Raw genomic sequence first — 20649 nt, forward strand, 5'->3', positions numbered from 1 at the left:
GAAATTATTAAAAAAGTTTCTAGTGAATATAAATTTTTCTCATTGTGCTCTGTTCCAAAAATGTAATCGGCTAGAAATTACTTCCGATTTTTTTATGATTTTTCCATGGTGAAGTCATGGATACTCAGTGGTCAAATGGGGTGGAAACGGTGTATTTTTTAAATGTGTATCTTTAACTACAGGTTGTCTTATAAAGATTATTTATTTATTTAAACTCAGAGAAACTCAGGCAAACTAACAATTCAACACAAATGATTTCTTTTGCCTTGATGCTGAAGATTCAGTAAACCCAGCTTGAATTAAGATTATATCAGTATCTACTATGAAGTACAAACACTTCAAGTGCCAGAGTAAACCAACACAACACTTCCTATCTATTCTCTGTCCATAACGTCATGTCTGTGTCTGTACAGGTCTCCATCACGAGGGGATATTCAGGGTGTCTGGCTCCCAGGTGGAAGTCAATGATATTAAGAGCGCTTTTGAAAGAGGTGAGTCTGTCTGGACTGTCCTATGCTGAGCCTTCATTTATCTATTTTGAATCAAGCCTGCATGCTTAAAGGGTTCTTACTTTCTTCTCCGTCATTGTGTCTCAGGTGAGGACCCGCTGGCTGGGGACCAGAATGATCACGATATGGACTCCATCGCTGGAGTATTAAAGCTCTACTTCAGAGGCCTGGAGAACGCCCTCTTTCCTAAGGAAGTCTTCCATGACCTAATGTCCTGTGTCTGTGAGTGTCCGCTTTATTTCCTACACCCACGGTACACGTGCATTCTGCAGACCAGTCTTACCAGATTAGACAATGGATGAACTTTTGTCCTAAAAGAACTCATTTCTTGTTCATGTTGTTTTTTCCAGCCATGGAGAACCTCCAGGACAGAGCTGTCCACATCCGCAAAGTCCTGCTGTCTCTACCTAGCAATACCCTGGTTATCATGAGATACCTGTTTGCTTTCCTCAACCAGTAGGTTCCGCTGATCAGATCTTGTCTGGAACGAGTTTTCCCACCAAAGTTATTTTTGTTAGTGTGTGATTTTAACTCAAGACAAGGTCTGTGACAATCATTTACTCCCCCTCATGTCGTTCCAACCCCGTATCACTTTCTTACGTCCAGGGAACACAAAAGTAGATGTTTTGCAGAATGTCCCAAGTGCCCTTTTCCATATGAAAATGAATCGGGGTCAATACTGCCGAGCTTCAAAAAAGACAAAAAAAGGTCCATTCATTAAAATAAGAGTGGTCCATATGGCTTGTGCTCGATGTTCCAAGTAATTCCATAGACTGTTATGTTATTATTCAATTAAAATTTCACTTGCAGCTCTAAAATCTGATCTCGCTGGCACCTGCATTTGGTTAAATAATGACTTGTGAAGATGCATTGTAAGTTTGATGTCAGCGATGCCAAATGCCGTTTGTTGACTGTGTGCCGTTATTGATCATGCCACACAAAGTTCGATTTGTGGAATTGTAAAAAAGATTAGACATGAGTTTTTTTTAAAAAATCTGCCAAAAAAGCTTTATGGTTTAACATTTGAAATCAAAGAATATGTCCACAGAACATATGTCCATTTGTCAGCTTTTTTACCCGATGACTTTGCATCCCTGAAGATATGAGATTTTCAGTGAGTAAAGGAATAAAAACAAAGTTAGCGGTTTGGAGCAACATGATGCCGGATTTATTTGAGTGAACGATTCCTTTAAACCAGTGCCAGTATATGGTGATTTCTTACAGCTTACCATACAAAAAGCTTATATACAATCTAAACTTACCATTTTACATGACCTTTTTACTACAAATTTAAATATTGTTTTACCAAAAAGAGAGGATTGGCCCATACCCAACCTCAGCTGCTGAGGGCCACGGCACTCAAGCCTCTTGGAACGTGTCCCTCCGTATCTTTGCCTCTCGTACATCCACTTTTTTCCACCCTGTGGTCCTTTTGAAAGACACTCCAGACCACAACACGATCTTAGCTTTTACTCCAGCCCGCCGTTGTGCACGCAGGCATGTCTGGTTTTCCTAAAACATCTGAACCCTTTCCAGCCCTCGTATCACAGCCAGAAGGGGGAAGCGAATGTGTGTTGAAGTACGGTGTCGCCATTAAGCCACCATTAGTGTTCCAATGCTGGATGTCTGTAGCCCTCAGTGAATGGCTTCTCTGTTTGCTCCACGGCTGATAGATCTTTCCTCTGCGATAAAAGTCAGTGGAGGTGCCAGAATGGGTCTCTAAAGAACTGCTGCTCTCTCTAATGCGCTATAGCCAGGGTTACAGCCAATCATGTGCGTCGCCCGTAGGAATGCATGGTATACACTCACAAATACACATCAAGAGAGCTTACTTTGATGGTATAGACATTTGCAGACAGAAAAAAAGAAAGAGAGATGGGTAATTGGAGACCCTTGTGCAGTTGTAACTGTCTGGGCGGGACAGTACTCATAAATTGCTTTGGAGCCTTTCCATGTGGACGTTTATGTGCCCCTACTGCTTTTATCCCAACCCAACCCCCCATCGCCCAATACACACATACAATTAAGGACACCTGTCCCCACTTTTTGTACACATCCAAGTTTTCAGTAATCAAACAAACTGGGCGTACTGTGGAGTAAGAAGGGAAACATTTATTTCTTGCCAAAGGCACTATTGCTGTGTCGCTCTCTAGACTTTCCCTGACGAAATTAACAAAGTGTTCTGTTATGCTTCATTTATTTTTCTATCATACAGTATATACCACAGTATATATATTTTGAATCTGAGGATTCAACTCAATTTAGTCCCAACTAAGAACTAAACAAAATAATGGTATTTGTTTATTTATTTATGAAATATCAGGGAATTACATTTTTTCCAAAAGTTATTGAAATTATTAAAAAAGTTTCTAGTGAATATAAATTTTTCTCATTGTGCTCTGTTCCAAAAATGTAATCGGCTAGAAATTACTTCCGATTTTTTTATGATTTTTCCATGGTGAAGTCATGGATACTCAGTGGTCAAATGGGGTGGAAACGGTGTATTTTTTAAATGTGTATCTTTAACTACAGGTTGTCTTATAAAGATTATTTATTTATTTAAACTCAGAGAAACTCAGGCAAACTAACAATTCAACACAAATGATTTCTTTTGCCTTGATGCTGAAGATTCAGTAAACCCAGCTTGAATTAAGATTATATCAGTATCTACTATGAAGTACAAACACTTCAAGTGCCAGAGTAAACCAACACAACACTTCCTATCTATTCTCTGTCCATAACGTCATGTCTGTGTCTGTACAGGTCTCCATCACGAGGGGATATTCAGGGTGTCTGGCTCCCAGGTGGAAGTCAATGATATTAAGAGCGCTTTTGAAAGAGGTGAGTCTGTCTGGACTGTCCTATGCTGAGCCTTCATTTATCTATTTTGAATCAAGCCTGCATGCTTAAAGGGTTCTTACTTTCTTCTCCGTCATTGTGTCTCAGGTGAGGACCCGCTGGCTGGGGACCAGAATGATCACGATATGGACTCCATCGCTGGAGTATTAAAGCTCTACTTCAGAGGCCTGGAGAACGCCCTCTTTCCTAAGGAAGTCTTCCATGACCTAATGTCCTGTGTCTGTGAGTGTCCGCTTTATTTCCTACACCCACGGTACACGTGCATTCTGCAGACCAGTCTTACCAGATTAGACAATGGATGAACTTTTGTCCTAAAAGAACTCATTTCTTGTTCATGTTGTTTTTTCCAGCCATGGAGAACCTCCAGGACAGAGCTGTCCACATCCGCAAAGTCCTGCTGTCTCTACCTAGCAATACCCTGGTTATCATGAGATACCTGTTTGCTTTCCTCAACCAGTAGGTTCCGCTGATCAGATCTTGTCTGGAACGAGTTTTCCCACCAAAGTTATTTTTGTTAGTGTGTGATTTTAACTCAAGACAAGGTCTGTGACAATCATTTACTCCCCCTCATGTCGTTCCAACCCCGTATCACTTTCTTACGTCCAGGGAACACAAAAGTAGATGTTTTGCAGAATGTCCCAAGTGCCCTTTTCCATATGAAAATGAATCGGGGTCAATACTGCCGAGCTTCAAAAAAGACAAAAAAAGGTCCATTCATTAAAATAAGAGTGGTCCATATGGCTTGTGCTCGATGTTCCAAGTAATTCCATAGACTGTTATGTTATTATTCAATTAAAATTTCACTTGCAGCTCTAAAATCTGATCTCGCTGGCACCTGCGTTTGGTTAAAGAATGACTTGTGAAGATGCATTGTAAGTTTGATGTCAGCGATGCCAAATGCCGTTTGTTGACTGTGTGCCGTTATTGATCATGCCACACAAAGTTCGATTTGTGGAATTGTAAAAAAGATTAGACATGAGTTTTTTTTTAAAAATCTGCCAAAAAAGCTTTATGGTTTAACATTTGAAATCAAAGAATATGTCCACAGAACATATGTCCATTTGTCAGCTTTTTTACCCGATGACTTTGCATCCCTGAAGATATGAGATTTTCAGTGAGTAAAGGAATAAAAACAAAGTTAGCGGTTTGGAGCAACATGATGCCGGATTTATTTGAGTGAACGATTCCTTTAAACCAGTGCCAGTATATGGTGATTTCTTACAGCTTACCATACAAAAAGCTTATATACAATCTAAACTTACCATTTTACATGACCTTTTTACTACAAATTTAAATATTGTTTTACCAAAAAGAGAGGATTGGCCCATACCCAACCTCAGCTGCTGAGGGCCACGGCACTCAAGCCTCTTGGAACGTGTCCCTCCGTATCTTTGCCTCTCGTACATCCACTTTTTTCCACCCTGTGGTCCTTTTGAAAGACACTCCAGACCACAACACGATCTTAGCTTTTACTCCAGCCCGCCGTTGTGCACGCAGGCATGTCTGGTTTTCCTAAAACATCTGAACCCTTTCCAGCCCTCGTATCACAGCCAGAAGGGGGAAGCGAATGTGTGTTGAAGTACGGTGTCGCCATTAAGCCACCATTAGTGTTCCAATGCTGGATGTCTGTAGCCCTCAGTGAATGGCTTCTCTGTTTGCTCCACGGCTGATAGATCTTTCCTCTGCGATAAAAGTCAGTGGAGGTGCCAGAATGGGTCTCTAAAGAACTGCTGCTCTCTCTAATGCGCTATAGCCAGGGTTACAGCCAATCATGTGCGTCGCCCGTAGGAATGCATGGTATACACTCACAAATACACATCAAGAGAGCTTACTTTGATGGTATAGACATTTGCAGACAGAAAAAAAGAAAGAGAGATGGGTAATTGGAGACCCTTGTGCAGTTGTAACTGTCTGGGCGGGACAGTACTCATAAATTGCTTTGGAGCCTTTCCATGTGGACGTTTATGTGCCCCTACTGCTTTTATCCCAACCCAACCCCCCATCGCCCAATACACACATACAATTAAGGACACCTGTCCCCACTTTTTGTACACATCCAAGTTTTCAGTAATCAAACAAACTGGGCGTACTGTGGAGTAAGAAGGGAAACATTTAAAAGGGTGTAACAATTCAGAACAGTCTCATAGACACGCATAAATAGGAGAAAGCTGGCTTAGGCTCATGATAAATGAGCTGTCGTAAGGAAGTGTAGATAGAGACTCAGTCTGGAACTCAATCTGTCTTTCACATTAGTCCAGCAGAAGCTGGTCTCTTCATGAGAAAAGTCATATGATCAAGGATCATTTTAACATGTTTCTGGATAGTATGACTTTTGTATATTTTTTATTATCATCATTATTATTATTTTTTTTATTTGGTGTGCTTCAAACCATGTGTCAGCTGTTAATATATATTCTTAAGTTTAGTTCTTTTTTTATGTATTTATTTATAATCTTTAGGGCTTAATTATAAGCTAGCAAAGCTAATAATTAATGAATTAACTAATTTTAAATAAATTGTATTTATTTTGTAAATAAATATTCATAAAATTAAAACCAATCAGGATGCAACACTCACTAAAAAAGATACAAAATATTTTGTGATGTGATGGAGGAAGAGTGAGGGATTGTGGGAAACCAGTGATTTGCTGTCTGTTTATTGGAGATGCATTTTTTACCATTATTGTTTTTTTTTTTTTTTTTATTTGTTTACCCACATGTCATGTGACCATTAACCAAGATCAAAGAACGGTGAACATGCAAATGTGTTATTAAAATATTAGCTTAAAATACAAGTAAATATAAAAAAAATGGCAATCTCTGTTTACTTAATTAAATAATTTATTTTAATAATTTAATTATGATCAGTTCTGATCAATTTATATTCCTATTTTTTGCTTAACTGTTTTTTTTCTCTCTTTCTTTTAACTAGCCTGTCCCAGTACAGTGACGACAACATGATGGACCCCTACAACCTGGCTATCTGCTTCGGCCCCACACTCATGTCTGTGCCCGAGGGCCACGACCAAGTCTCCTGCCAGGCACATGTGAACGAGCTCATCAAAACCATTATTATCCATCACGAGTGCATCTTTCCAGGGCCCCGTGAGCTGGAGGGGCCCATCTATGACCGTGGAGGAGCCGCTGAGGAATACTGGTGAGTCTAGAATGAGCGTGAGTGAATTTGGTTGCAGAAAAAAGGATGAAAATGAAGCATATAATCTTGGCCAAATTCATTGGCAGTGAATACTGGCCCCACATTTTATTTGAGCAGCTGCTCAGCCAAACCACAAAACCAGAAATGAATTGATCAGACGAACTTGATTTAATGCAGAACCAGTCAGACATGATGGATTGAGCATTATAAAGATAAAGACCAACAGAGCCCTACAGGGAGTCAGTCGCTTTTTAAAGTGTACATCCTATGTATATTATGCTCATTTAAGCCGTCAGTTCAATGGTTGAAAACAGATACATTTCTGACCCTCAGCGTGTATCAGCACACGACCTAGACTCCCAAAAGATGTCACAGTGAAAGCAACCAGAATACTGGCAGGCAGCCAGACTCGTAAAACACCATCATGAGGTCCATTTTTAAATTAAAATGAGGTTATCCTTCCCTGCTCGAGGCCAAGTGCTAATGAAATGCCCTCCCACAGCTTTTTAATAACTGTTTCAGATTTCATAGAGGAAATGACTTCAGATTGGTGTGTCACCGTGAAAAGAAAGAGTTGTGTCCAGATCAGGTTTGTTTGTGAGATACAGGCTTAAAGACGTGGATCATTTCATGTGGTTTTCATGCACGGGATTGTTTAGATTGCATGGGCGGTGTAATTAAGACTTTGAGCTGGTGAGATGATGTTTTTAGTCTCTTTTCAGCTTCCTGAGGCTTTAGGTCACGTGAAGTCGAGACACATTAACAACATACTGTAGTTAACACATAGCAAACAAGTTCCTGTCCTGGTATGAATTACTGGTCATTCCGTATTTGAGCTTCATTTAACATCTGTATAGCCTCAGATCTGAATTTGAAGTGTGTGTGAAAATTCTGATATTTTATTGAGCAGTGTAATATAAAAGCAAAATGTTCAAACATTTCCCCCCAAATGTTAATTTCTGTATTGTGAAACAAATCTCATTCAATAAAGAAGTATCATGTCTTATAAAAACTTTTGCATTTATTATGGTGATAATTTGGGGAGACTTGTGATTAACTGCTCTAAAAAAAAGTGACCCAGTTTTTGACAGTAAAATTAATTTTACGCAGTGGGATCATCACTGTCCTTGCAATGCAAAAGTAAACGTTTTGTCAAAGACTGATTCTGAGAGCAGAATGAGACATCCAGTGTCTCTGGGGAAGACATTAAAAATCACAGCAGCTTCTGACCTCTATGAACACTAACTCATCTGCTCAAGGGTGAAGAACCCACACGGATCATTTTACCTTAAGAGCCCAGATCAAAGCTACACTCGGGCTCTCAGATGGAGTGACAGGAGGATCACAGGATCTTCTTCACCAACTAACTACTCGATAAGGCCAGTCTGTCATTTTAATGATTCACTGAAACACTGATGGACGTGTGCTTTGCCAAACCTGTCGGACACTGTCTCCGTACACACAGCAGGCAGAGATTAACACATTATACAGTCATTACCCCATGTTCCTTCTGCCTAAAGCTGCTCTCTAATGAAACTAAGCTTTTCATTAGCCCAGACTTCATGCTTGCCAACTGTCTATGTAATAAACCGGGATGGTCTTCGTGAGATATATTCCAGCAGGGTAGAGTACTGCATTTTCACTCTAGAGCTTGAATTTCCTCCAGCACGTTACGAGAGAGCGGCTTTTATTGGTACAGTGATGACAGTGAATTAGGCAGTGTTTTTGCTTGAGTGCTCAATAGGAGATCAGGTTGTTCAGTTGGATTTTGTGCTAAATTAATACTTGGGTTATTAAAGGGTTTCTTGGCCTGTGAATGGCATAACAGAGCTGTTATCAGCACCGAGGCCTTCATGACCTTGGAAACAAGCCATTTTCCTGTGCATTAGTACAGTGTTTTCTGGTCACATTAGATTCCCTACTGGAGTTGAGTGAGAGCAGGTTCAGTTTAGAGTCAAGAGGCCACAGGAAAGTCCAGCTTTGATCCTTGTATCTGTGGTCTACTTCCTGTTTTGCTTCAAAGAAGCATGAACACACTGTTCCAGGCCTGAAGAGTGAGGCATAGAGAGACTTAAAGTCATAACTAGTTCTCAGAAATGTCCTCATTCACCGTTTTATGCCCTTATTTTATCTTTCCTTCTTCTGCTCTTTCCCTCTCAGTCCTGATTTTTTACAATAGCAGTCAAAAGTGGGAATGTACCTACTCATTCTTGATTATTACTGTTTTTGCTCATTTTTGAATGGGGAAAGCAGTAATAATCTAAGGTTGTAAAAACTATAAAATGTCTGTCTGTCTATATTTATTTACATTTTAAAAGTTTGGGGTAAGTAAAATATTTCTTAAAATATATTTCTTTAAAGAAATAAATACTTTTATTTCTGCAAGAATGCATTAAAATGATTTTTAAAAAATTGGCATTTATAATGTTACAAAAAATATATTGAAATGGAAAACAGTTATTTAAAATTGTAATAATATTTCACAAGATTAGTTCAAATAAAATAAAATTTTGCAGCCATGGTGAGTGTAAGAGACTTCTTTCAAGAGCATTGAAAAAATCTTGCCAACTCAAACAAAGAGTTTGTGTATTTAATATTTATTTTAATTATTTCACTTCAAATGGAAATTCATGCCTTCGTACAATTTATGTCTACAAAATGTTATGCAAAAAAGTTTCAAATAGTTTCAAGCATTTAAGCAGAAGCCTGTAGAATCATAAGATCTTCAAGATCATTTTACTCCGGTGTCTAGTCAACTTTTCAGTAGGTCACCTTTTTTTAATTTGTTAATGTAGATATAAGTGTGTATTGCATGTAAATGTTGCTCTCTGTATTAATGTGATGGTTAAAGCTTGTGTTGTTGTCATTTCAAATGTCTGTAATTGAGGTTTCCACTGATTCATGTTTCTTGTGGTCAATTCTACAGTGATAATCCACACATTGAGCCCCCTCTAGTGGATGAACCTGCACCTGACACCGTCTCTGAAATCCACAACAGCGATGATGGTGAGTCCAGATGCCATTCAAATGACCGTACTAACAAGCACACAAATCTTTCATAAAGACACACTGTTGCCGTTATCGTCAGTCAGCTCACTATCATGGAAGCTCCTGTTTCACGCCCTCGTGTGTCCATGCACCCCTTCTGCAGCTCCAAACCTGTCATGATAAATGTGCTCTAACCTGCCTGGCTTCCCACGCAATAACCCTTTTTCTTTCCCTTGTGCTCTTTCTTCCCTCTCGCTCTCTCCCCTTCCTGCCCTCTCTCTTTTTGTCTTCCTCTGTTTTTCCTGTCTTTAAGTAGTAAAGTCAGGGTCCTTGAACGTTTCAGAGTCTGACCCCATTGAGGCCATCGCACGTTTTGACTACTCTGGACGCACCAACCGTGAGCTTTCCTTTAAGAAGGGGGCACCTTTGCTGCTGTACCACCGTGCATCTGAGGATTGGTGGGAAGGTCGCCACAACGGCACTGATGGACTGGTGCCGCACCAGTACATAGTAGTGCAAGACATGTAAGCTGTCCGGTTTATTGACTTGAACTGCTGATACTTGTAGTTACTTATCTATTGTACTGATCAGTAAGACCGCTCATAGTGTATGTGAATTCTAGAGATGTCTGTGATTTTGTGTGATAGGCCGGATGGATATGCAGGCAGAGGAAGTCCCAAAGCTGACCTAGAGGCTTCCGATGATGCTGTGGAAGAGAAGGTGTCCACCAGAGCCAGTGCTAGCTCACCCACTGGAGGTCATGTAGCTGATATCTACCTAGCTAACCTCAACAAGTAAGTTAACCGTTCATATGGTCTTCATTAATAAAAATTGTGTGCAAAACAGAATATACAATGTTAAAAATATTAATTAAAATTTAGAAAGGCAGATTATATATGTTATTCCGTATTTAGGTAGTTAGTAGTTTTTTTAATTAGTATTTTAGTATTTTAAATATTTAAATTATTTTCATTATATCTGACCCTGGACCACAAAACCAGTCTTAAGTCGCTGGGGTATATTTGTAGCAATAGCCAAAAATACATTGTATGGGTCAAAATTATTGATTTTTTTTAAAGCAAAAAATCATTAGGATATTAAATAAAGATCATGTTCCATTAAGAGATTTTGTAAATTTCCTACCGTAAATATATCAAAAAGTAATTTTTGATTAGTAATACGCATTGCTAAGAACTTCAATTGGACAACTTTAAAAGCGATTTTATTAAGATTATGTCTTAATGATCTTAATATTAATATTTTTTTTGCACCCTCAGATTCCAGATTTTCAAATAGTTGTATCTTGACCAAATATTGTCCTATCCTAACAAGCCATACATCAATGGAAAGCTTATTTATTCAGCTTGCATGTGATGTTTAAATCTCATTTTTTAAAATTGACACTTAAGACTGGTTTTGTGGTCCATGGTCACATGTCACACACACATATATATATATATATATATATATATATATATATATATATATATATATATATATAGTACATATACATTATAGACAATAAAAATGTAAAAACAATTAACTGATTATGTGAAGTGTATATATATATATATATATATATGTGAAAATGATGACTTTATCCATCTCACTTTATCCATCTCAGGATGAGAAAACGGCCTGAAGCGACCAGCATCCGTAGAACAATCCGGCCAGTGGAGGGACTAGGTGAGGGCTCATCCGGAGCAGCAGGGGGTTTAAAGACCTCCTCCATGCCGGCAGGTGGATATGCCAAGGAGGGCACAGACAAGCGGCCGGTCAGTGCTCACAGTGTCCTAAACTCCATCACCCGACACTCCTCTCTGAAGACTAAGGTAGAAGGTCCTCAGCTCCGCAAGTCCACTCCTGCAGGACGATCAAAGAGTTTCAGCAATCACAGACCACTTGACCCAGAGGTCATCGCTCAGGTGGAGCACAGCTCACAGGTACAACAAACCCAGAATCTGGGCATGTCATTCAGTGTGGCACTGCTTATTATTTAAATTCAGAAACATTCAGACCCTGTCAGTTTTCATACACACGTACACTGAATAAGAATGACATGCATGTAAACAGAAAATCATTTTTTTCCACTCCGGAAATAGTTCTGAGCTCTCCAGAGGAGTGTCTGTGTTTTTTAGAATGTCCTATTTATCTTTCTTTGAGCTGTAATTTCACAGCTGGATAGAGGGCCAGAATCGATCCCGGCTGTGGTTATAATTGAGTTTGAGTTCCTGCGGTCCAGTCATTCTGTGTGTGGACATCTCACAATTTTATTGTTGTACTTGCTACACAACAGTTGTATATGTGCATCGCAGTTGTTGGATGTTGTCTTTTTGAAAAGGACTGAAATACTGGAAAATGCCACTAAAATCCATCAAAATGTGACTACCATTCAAATTTTTTAATTAAAAAAACAGCCAGTTCACCAGTAACTTTTTTTTTTAATTGCAGCATATGCATGGTTTAAATTGCAAACAAAATGTTATATACAAAAATATTACAAACAAAATATGATATATTAACCAGGTAACCAGGCTTTTATAAGGAATACTTTTATTTGATGTTATTCTTGACCTTTTTTTTAAGGTTGTTTTAATTTTGGTTTTATTTATGAGACCACAAACACATTGTGTGAATTCAAGTGTTTTATTGTAAATTAAATTAAATTGAATGAAATTATAAGAATAAAATAAGAAGAAACTATCTTGTGCCATTCATCAAAAATATTAATTAGAAAAAACTGATAAATAATTCAAAATAAATTCAAGTCTTTTATTGCTGTACATACAATAAAATAAAATAAGACGAAACTTTGTGTTCATTCGACAAAACTGATAAAGAATTCAAATTAAAAATAAAATAGTTAAATAATATAATGTTTTTATATTATATGTTTTATATACTAATATTATATAAAACATATAATATAAAATTAATTAAATTAAATAATTTTAATTAATTAAATAAAATATATATATATCCATATTTTCTCATTTTGTCTTTCTTCATTTATCTCTCTTTTTTTCAGGACATTGAGGCGACTATGAACACGGCTCTAAGTGAGCTGCGAGAGCTGGAGAGGCAGAGCAACGTCAAACACGCCCCTGACGTGGTGCTTGACACTCTAGAGCAGCTGAAAAGCGGCGGGGCATCTGAACCCTCCAGCCCGCTTCATTCCCGCCTGCTCCGTGAGGCCGACTCCTCCCAGAACCTTCTGCAGCGCAGCGCCAGTTCGGCCAGTGACATGCCCTCCACCTTCCGGCCCGGCAAGAGCTCGGGTCCCAAGAGCCCTCTGTCGTCAATGTCTACCACAGGTCTGTCCGCTTCCAGCTCCACCTTCAGAGATAACAAACCCCCAGCCACCAAACCCAAGCCTGTGGTGTTCCCAAAAAGCAGTTCGGCCGGGGGCAGTCCGTCGATGGGATCCCCGACCACCACCATACCGCCAACACCACCACCCCCTCCACCACCCACCGACAAGTCCTGCCTGGTCTGAGCGTTTACAGGCTCGATCTGTGATCCGTTTCTTAGGAATTCCAAGAGCACCCTCTAATACTGTTTTTTTTGGATCTTAACAGAAAACTGCGGACAACTTAACAGACTCAAACTGATATTGGATGCTTGCGTGAGTGAGCTTGAGTTTGTGTGTGTGAGTGTGGAATTAATATACACTTGTGGAAATATTGGAGTGGTTTTAAAACAGTTTTAGTTTGGATTGAGACACTCTTCTCTAATCCCAAAATTAGTGGTTTTGATTTTTTTCCGCCTGTATATAGACTGATTTTATAGGAAAGGGGTCAAACTTTGAGGACGGACGAGCAGTGGATGTGCTTTCCGAGGACACTTTCTTCCCCTCAGACTTTGGTGCTGGTGCAGCTTGAAGCAGGTTACAGACGGCACAGCATCGTAGTGAATAGAAACACATTTTCCTGATATGAATTTGCCACTCCTTGTCACGTAACAGCATTACAACCTGATCTCAAATCTGTCTTTTTCTACAGATTCTACGAATCTGTTATACAATAATCAGTAGTTACAGTTCATATAATCCACACTGGCACAGTCTCTGCTTCTCGTTTTTACAAATCTTGCCATCAACAGGCAACTAAACACACCAAATAAATGAAATAGGAGCATCTCTGCATGAGGATTCATGATACAAGATATTTGCATGGTGAACATGGATTCCCTAAGAAACAGATTCATTTTCATACACATCAAAAGCACTTCTGAAATTATTAACAGTCATTAACTGTCATTTTATTGTACTATTATATCAGCGGGCACATAAAAAGAGGGTGTTGTTTTGTATAAGTTTAATAATCATGATTATAACTGGAAAAAAAGTCTCTAAAAATGAGGAATGTCATGCAAGCACATTATTTCTTCATAGCCCGTGTATAAAAATAAAAACAGGTTAAATAAAACATAATTTTATTTAATTTTCCCTAGGTCATTACTCACCTTTGGGTCTGTATCATGGTATCTATGTATTAGTATGTGTGTTTTCGTACAGTATGTATATTCTGAATCTTAACAGCCTAACAGCAGCTTTTAAAGATTTACGGCTTTACAATACAAAAAAAGGGAAAGACTTCAAACAGACTAACGGGGGACACATGCAAAAACGTAGCTTGCTTTTCTCCGTTTTTCCAACTCAGAAAGGATAAGCATGCAAAAAGCCTCTTTAAAGTCTGACAATCTTCATCACACGGTCTGCCTGATTATGCCTTCGACAGAATGGATCGGACAAGTCTGTATTTTCCTAAGCGAGGCCTTATTGTCCTAGAAAATGAGTTGTGGTGGCAAAAGTAGCCTGCTTCACTTTGAAGCATTACAAGCCCTGTACAGTCTAACATGCATGACTGACTGTGACTCCTGGAAAATATCTACGGACAGACTGAGATGTTTATGACCCAGGCTTCCCCCCCAAAAAATAACTTTTTTGAGGACAAGCCTTTTCCTAACGTCTTGTTTTCTGAATGTGTTGTCGTGTTCTGAAAATGTCTTCACGGGTGATTACATTTGTTCATGTGTTAATGATTGGACGTATTCTGTGTGTGTTGTTCCTGATACCTCATAAAGGCAACTGGAAACTGTCTTATTGGAGTTCTTTTGTGAGTGGGACTTTTACATGCAAATGACAGCAGGAAACTCATAGTGTGTGTGTGTGTTTAATGTGTAATGTTAATAGTATGCTGTTGGCCGAGGCCTCTGTTTACACACATACTGTTTTTTTTTCATTGTGTAAATTGAAATCAATCATTATACACTTGAATCTGCATTGTATGTTTGTGAACGAATTAAGTGATGTCCTTTCTTTTTTTTGTGATCATAACTATTGTTAAAATGTCATTCCTGTCCAATTGAAACAAGACTGTAAAATGAATTGTCTTGTCAGATATATTTATAGTTGTCCATTCAGATATCTGTTTCCAGAGAAACCTGTGTTCAGATGTACTTACAATATATTGTGTATATACAATAGTGTACATTACAGAGGTACATTCTTTTTCTTCATATTTTGTTTGTGGGGTTTTTTTTTTTTTGGTACAGTATTGTACAGTTACAGCAATAGTAGTTGCCACTCAAATATACATTATATAATTCCACGTGTAGTTCCTGTAGTAAACATTTTTAAATAAAAAAAAATTGCTTGCTAAATGTGTGTTTGATTAATTGTTTCAATAAAAAAAATTTGAACTTTTTTTTTCCCTAATATTGCCAGTCACTTGTTAATTTTAAATAAAAATCTTGCTAAACGTCTCTTTGACTGTTTAAAATTAATTAACTTTTTTTTTTTTACACTTTTACTAGCCACTTTTTTTTTTTCATTTTAAATGAAAAATTGCTTGCTAGACATGTCATAGATTATTTCAATAATTTAAAAAAAAATGGCTTTTACCCAATTTTACAAGACCCTTTTTTATTTGTTTATTTTTATTTTTGCAAACACATTTTTTTTCTTTTTCATTTGAATATGTAAGTGGGCATGGATCTCTTTCTGATGCATTTTAGCGTCAATCTGAGATATCTTACACTGGCTAGCATTAAGCAATTATAGCCTACCCACCATTACACAAAAAAATACCCACATTTAGCTTTCACATTTGTTTCAAACATTTCAAACATTTGTTGTTTGTCTCAGCAGCTATGTTTTAAAAAATACCTGTGTGACTGCATCATATCTGCAGGTGTTCCTTCCCTGCAGCTCCCATTTCTCATAAACTTCAGGTCTATTTCATGATTCTTTAGTGTTCATTCATTGGACCAAAAAAGTAAATAAATAAAGACAAATAATCCAACATAGTATGGAATTTCATTAGAAGTTTGTCCACTTGCTAAGTATATATTTATGCAACATAAATCATACATACTTTTCTGATATTAAGAACCTTGAGATGCCTATTCTTTTCTTGAGGAAATTTAAAATATATTTAAAGTGCTACAATTTGATTAATAATTTATCCTTAACAGGAAATAAGGACACTTTTTTTCAACTTTAGATTTTTATTTTCTACAGAAATACAGGAAGACCTTGTAAAAAAAAATCTAGAATATGCAAATCTAGGTCAAAGTTATCTTCTTGTGTCATAGGTTACACTTCTGAACAGACTTCAGACAAAAATGTTTGAAAGAAGAACTTGCCTTTCTGCCTCATATTGCTGCTTTAAATTCCGTCCACCAGAGGGCGACATACTTTTTGCTTTGTTGTCACTATTAATATAGTGGAATAAAATAGTTAGTGGTTTGCACATCATCGACATAAGATGATCCGCAATTTAATATTTTAACTTGTGTTATGTCTTCTATCTGACTTTAAGATAAAATCTTATATTAAGAGAGAATGCACCAGTAAGTTACCCTAAACTCAAACGCGAGGCACCGAACAAGGAAGTTCCTGACAGAAATGAAGGGAAAGTTTCTGCTCACAATGGTTTCCGTCGAGCTGCTCTCAGCACTTCTGCTGGAGGACTGCAGGTGTAGTTAACATTAGTCCATAGAAAAACTCAAAGTGGGCTTCAAGTGGGAAATGCGCAGGCTTCTAACACACAAATGGTTGGTTTGTTCGTTTTTTGTGATTTTCTTGTGTTGCCAGTCAGTCAGTGTGATGATCTGAAGGGGAAGTCCTCCTCACAGGAGTGCGTTTAGACTGTCGGCAGTTCATCCACACGGCGGCTTTCCATAAATAGCTTATTTTTGGAGAAATATAACTATGTTTATGTGTCTTCCGTGTTTGCAGGTCAAATAGAAAGGAAGTGGGTTTTATTTGACGCTTCTGTTGTGATGTGAGTGACTTTTGAGACGTGTCGAGTTCACAAATAAACCGGTGAGTCACTTTTGCTTAAAACAACAGTAGTTGGAAGGATGAGAGAAATATGTATTTCGATTCTGTTTACCTTAAGATTAGCTCTAAAAAATTAAAGCACTTAAAACTTTATTTCATTCAGCTTAACATACTGTTTGAAGGTACTAACCAGGAGTTCGTTGGCAACATTATTTACATTTACAGTATGAACTACTGCTGAAATATATATATACATATATAATAACCTTACATACACACACACACACACACACAGGTTTGTTTTTATGGTTTATGGGGACTCTCCATAGGCTTAATGTTTTTTATAATGTACAAACTGTATTTTCTATTGCCCTACACCAAACCTACCGCTCACAGGAAACTTTCTGCATTTTTAGATTTTCAAAAAAACTCATTCTGAATTATTTATAAGCCTTTTGAATTACGGGGACACTGAAAATGACCTTCTCGTTGTAATACCTATATCCTACCCATGTTATTATACAAATTTGTGTCTTCATAAATCACATAAACATACACATACACACACAGGGTTATTCTTGGTTTCAAGGTTATTACTACATTGTTATTACTTTTTTAATATCGGGGCCTCCCAATAAATGCCTTTCTAAATTAAAGCATCTTGACTCCTTTTGGTCTAAAGTGAAGTTCTGAGAAAAAGGTGTCTTAAATGTACGTTTTGGGGCCACTGTGGATACTTCATTAATCCAATGAGTGAAAATGCAGTAATTATTGGAGGACAGGTAATCATGAGGGAAACCTAGCGTTAAATATTTCCTGCTCTAGAGAATCTTTGATTATTTTTCTGTCATACACAGATCCGATCAAGTCATCCGCTTGTGTCAACACAATGACAGCAAGTACAGTAAACCACCTTTGGTCGCTGGATGATGTTCTTGGTCAGGGAGCTACAGCAAGCGTCTACAAAGCACGAAACAAAGTACTTTATCATTATTACAGCTTTCCCATTTCCATTACACAAACAGCTCATAGCCTTGACACTTTACACTAAATGACAATTTATATTGCTGTAGAAAACAGGTGAGCTGGTTGCTGTGAAGGTCTTTAACTTGGTGAGCTACAACAGGCCGTATGAAGTTCAGATGAGGGAGTTTGAGGTGCTGCAGAGACTCAATCACGTCAACATAGTTAAACTCTTTGCTGTGGAGGAGGTACGTATCTGATGTGGTTTGCGACACTGTTCAAAATGTTCCTGCCACGTTACCGCTGATTTTTCAGACAGTGCTTTGATGTTTGAGTTTCTCATGATGCATTGTATCAGGGTCATTTATAGACAACTTTCTAAAGAACAGCACAAAACTACTGTATTTAGTGCAGTGAAATTGATTTTATAATTATTCACCTTTAGTACTCAACTCATTGTATGGTTTAAGAGTTAGAAATAGCCTAAAACAAGGATGATAATTCTGTTGCAACCGTTTGTATTGAAAACATTTATGTACACTACTGTTCAAAAAAAAAAAAAGTTCAGAATGGGTCAGTAAGATTATTATTTTTATTTATTTTTTAAAGAAATTATTACAGCAAGGAACTGGAGAGTCAGTAAATATGTTTATAATTGTGCAAAATATTCATATTTTAAACAATTTAGAAATATATGTATTTTAGATTCATCAAGGAATCTTGAAAAATATGTATCATAGTTTTAATAAAAAATTGATTATAAGAAGAAATGTTTATTGAGCTCCAAATCGGTATATTAGTATAATTTATAAAGGATCATGTGACACAGATTCAGCTTTGCTATCACATGAATAAATGACATTTTAAAATATTTTCCAATAGATTATTTTTAAATTGTAATATACTTCACAATATTATTGAACTTTGATTAAATGAATGCTGCCTTGGTGAGCGTAAGAGACTTCTTACTGACCTCAGAACAATAAAGATATAACAATAATAATAATACAAGTTTTTAATTTTAATCTTTGCACAAACATACTGATATTACAATTTTATAAAATGCCAACAATAAAAGCAACTAGGTTAGCTGATTACCTTGAAAGTCCATAGATATCACCATCAGTTCATACTGCTGTTGGCGATTTTTCCAACAAGCAGATGTGATGAGACCTGTTTTCCTGGGTTTGGTCAGGTGATGTTCAACATATACTGCATTATGTTAAACTTGTTTGACTCCCCACCTAAACTAGATCTGAGAGGTGAATGTTAAACGCACTGCCTTCAGTTCTATTCCTGTGCATGTCAGATGCATATGAACCCAAAGCAGAAGGTTCTGGTGATGGAGTTCTGTTCAGGTGGCAGCCTGCTGAACCTGCTAGAGGAGCCAGAGAATGCGTTTGGACTTCCTGAGTCTGAGTTCTTCATTGTATTACAGTGTGTGGGTAAGGACCAACAGAGGAAATTAAATGAATGTGTTACGAGGCATTACTGTAGATAAATAGAGCTCTTTTCAGATTTAGTTTTTCTCCCATTTGCGCATATACAGTCCAAGGAATGAACCACCTGCGGGAGAATGCGGTGGTGCACAGGGACATCAAACCTGGCAATATCATGAGACAAGTGAGTGAGGATGGGCGGTCGGTATACAAGCTGACGGACTTTGGTGCTGCCCGTGAGTTGGAGGACGATGAGAAGTTTGTGTCCATATATGGTACAGAGGAATATCTGGTAAGGAGGAAATGCTATTAAATTTCTTAAAATGGTTAATGCTGAAAAATGCCTCTTCTTGCATTTTTTTAGTGATTCACAGAAAATACGGCAGATGCAGTTGCTTATCAGAAATGTAATCAGGAGTTTGATGCGGCTCCTTTCATCTGTCTGTGAACAAATGTAGTATCTCAAATAATAACTTTTGTGAACTGTGCTTGTGTGGTTCAGCATCCGGACATGTATGAGCGTGCAGTGTTGAAGAAGCCCCAGCAGAAAGTTTATGGTGTGTCTGTGGATCTGTGGAGCATTGGTGTCACCTTCTACCATGCTGCCACTGGCAGTCTTCCCTTTATACCATATGGAGGTCCACGCAGAAACAAGAAAATCATGTAAGAAATCTAATCTGTAAATTACCTATAAAATTGTTTATTTATTTAGTCATATCCAAAATGTTTTATCCAAAGCGACTTACAAATGAGGACAACAGAAGCAATCAATTGTAGTATTAAAACAACTAAAAACAGATCCAAAACTAAAAGCTAAAACTTTATCAATAATACTTATACACATTTTAAAAATAAAGAAATTAAATAAAAATGACAAATGCATACAACAAAATTTCAAAACTTAACATTTAAATGAAAAACAAAAATAAAGCTAAAAACAATTAAAAAATATTAAAGAACAAAAGGTATAAGAGTATAATAATGATTCTAACATAACACTAAGCCAAACACCCAAAAAAATAACTACATATATGTGTATGTACAACCACACACACACACACATATATATATATATATATATATATATATATATATATTATTTCATTTCCATTTAGTTTGTTGAAGTATTAAAATAACTCAAATAAAATTAAAACATAATAAAAGACCTTTACAGACATAATAAATTCAGACATAGTTTAACTAAAATTTGAATAAATAACAAATACGAGGTATAAGAGTATAATAATGATTCTAACATAACACTAAGCCAAACACCCAAAAAAATAACTACATATATGTGTATGTACAACCACACACACACACACATATATATATATATACATACATACATACACATTTATAAATTCAGTATATACTGTGTATATATATATATATATATATATAAATATATATATATATATATATATATTTTTTTTTTTATCTATAT

At 37.1% G+C, this 20649-nt stretch overlaps 2 protein-coding genes across 2 annotated transcripts in view; both read left to right on the plus strand.

The window, feature by feature from the left end:
• LOC107553486 (SLIT-ROBO Rho GTPase-activating protein 2-like) overlaps positions 1 to 15134 on the plus strand; it is a 46631-nt gene extending 31497 nt beyond the window's left edge. Inside the window, exons 14-22 of the mRNA XM_016235748.1 lie at positions 414 to 491; positions 597 to 731; positions 860 to 965; positions 6300 to 6524; positions 9451 to 9530; positions 9826 to 10036; positions 10160 to 10306; positions 11137 to 11455; positions 12541 to 15134. Coding sequence (XP_016091234.1) covers positions 414 to 491; positions 597 to 731; positions 860 to 965; positions 6300 to 6524; positions 9451 to 9530; positions 9826 to 10036; positions 10160 to 10306; positions 11137 to 11455; positions 12541 to 13008 — 1769 coding nt within the window. The 3' untranslated portion in view covers positions 13009 to 15134. The remainder of the gene's footprint in view (positions 1 to 413; positions 492 to 596; positions 732 to 859; positions 966 to 6299; positions 6525 to 9450; positions 9531 to 9825; positions 10037 to 10159; positions 10307 to 11136; positions 11456 to 12540) is intronic.
• Positions 15135 to 16322: 1188 nt separating this feature from the next.
• ikbke (inhibitor of nuclear factor kappa B kinase subunit epsilon) overlaps positions 16323 to 20649 on the plus strand; it is a 22050-nt gene continuing 17723 nt past the window's right edge. The window contains exons 1-7 of the mRNA XM_016238511.1: positions 16323 to 16571; positions 16756 to 16842; positions 17658 to 17779; positions 17874 to 18011; positions 19073 to 19208; positions 19313 to 19494; positions 19705 to 19865. Coding sequence (XP_016093997.1) covers positions 17690 to 17779; positions 17874 to 18011; positions 19073 to 19208; positions 19313 to 19494; positions 19705 to 19865 — 707 coding nt within the window. The 5' untranslated portion in view covers positions 16323 to 16571; positions 16756 to 16842; positions 17658 to 17689. The remainder of the gene's footprint in view (positions 16572 to 16755; positions 16843 to 17657; positions 17780 to 17873; positions 18012 to 19072; positions 19209 to 19312; positions 19495 to 19704; positions 19866 to 20649) is intronic.

The sequence above is a fragment of the Sinocyclocheilus grahami genome, unplaced genomic scaffold (assembly GCF_001515645.1).
Source record: "Sinocyclocheilus grahami isolate Dianchi unplaced genomic scaffold, SAMN03320097.WGS_v1.1 scaffold2.1, whole genome shotgun sequence".
In the NCBI taxonomy this organism is placed as follows: Eukaryota; Metazoa; Chordata; class Actinopteri; order Cypriniformes; family Cyprinidae; genus Sinocyclocheilus; species Sinocyclocheilus grahami.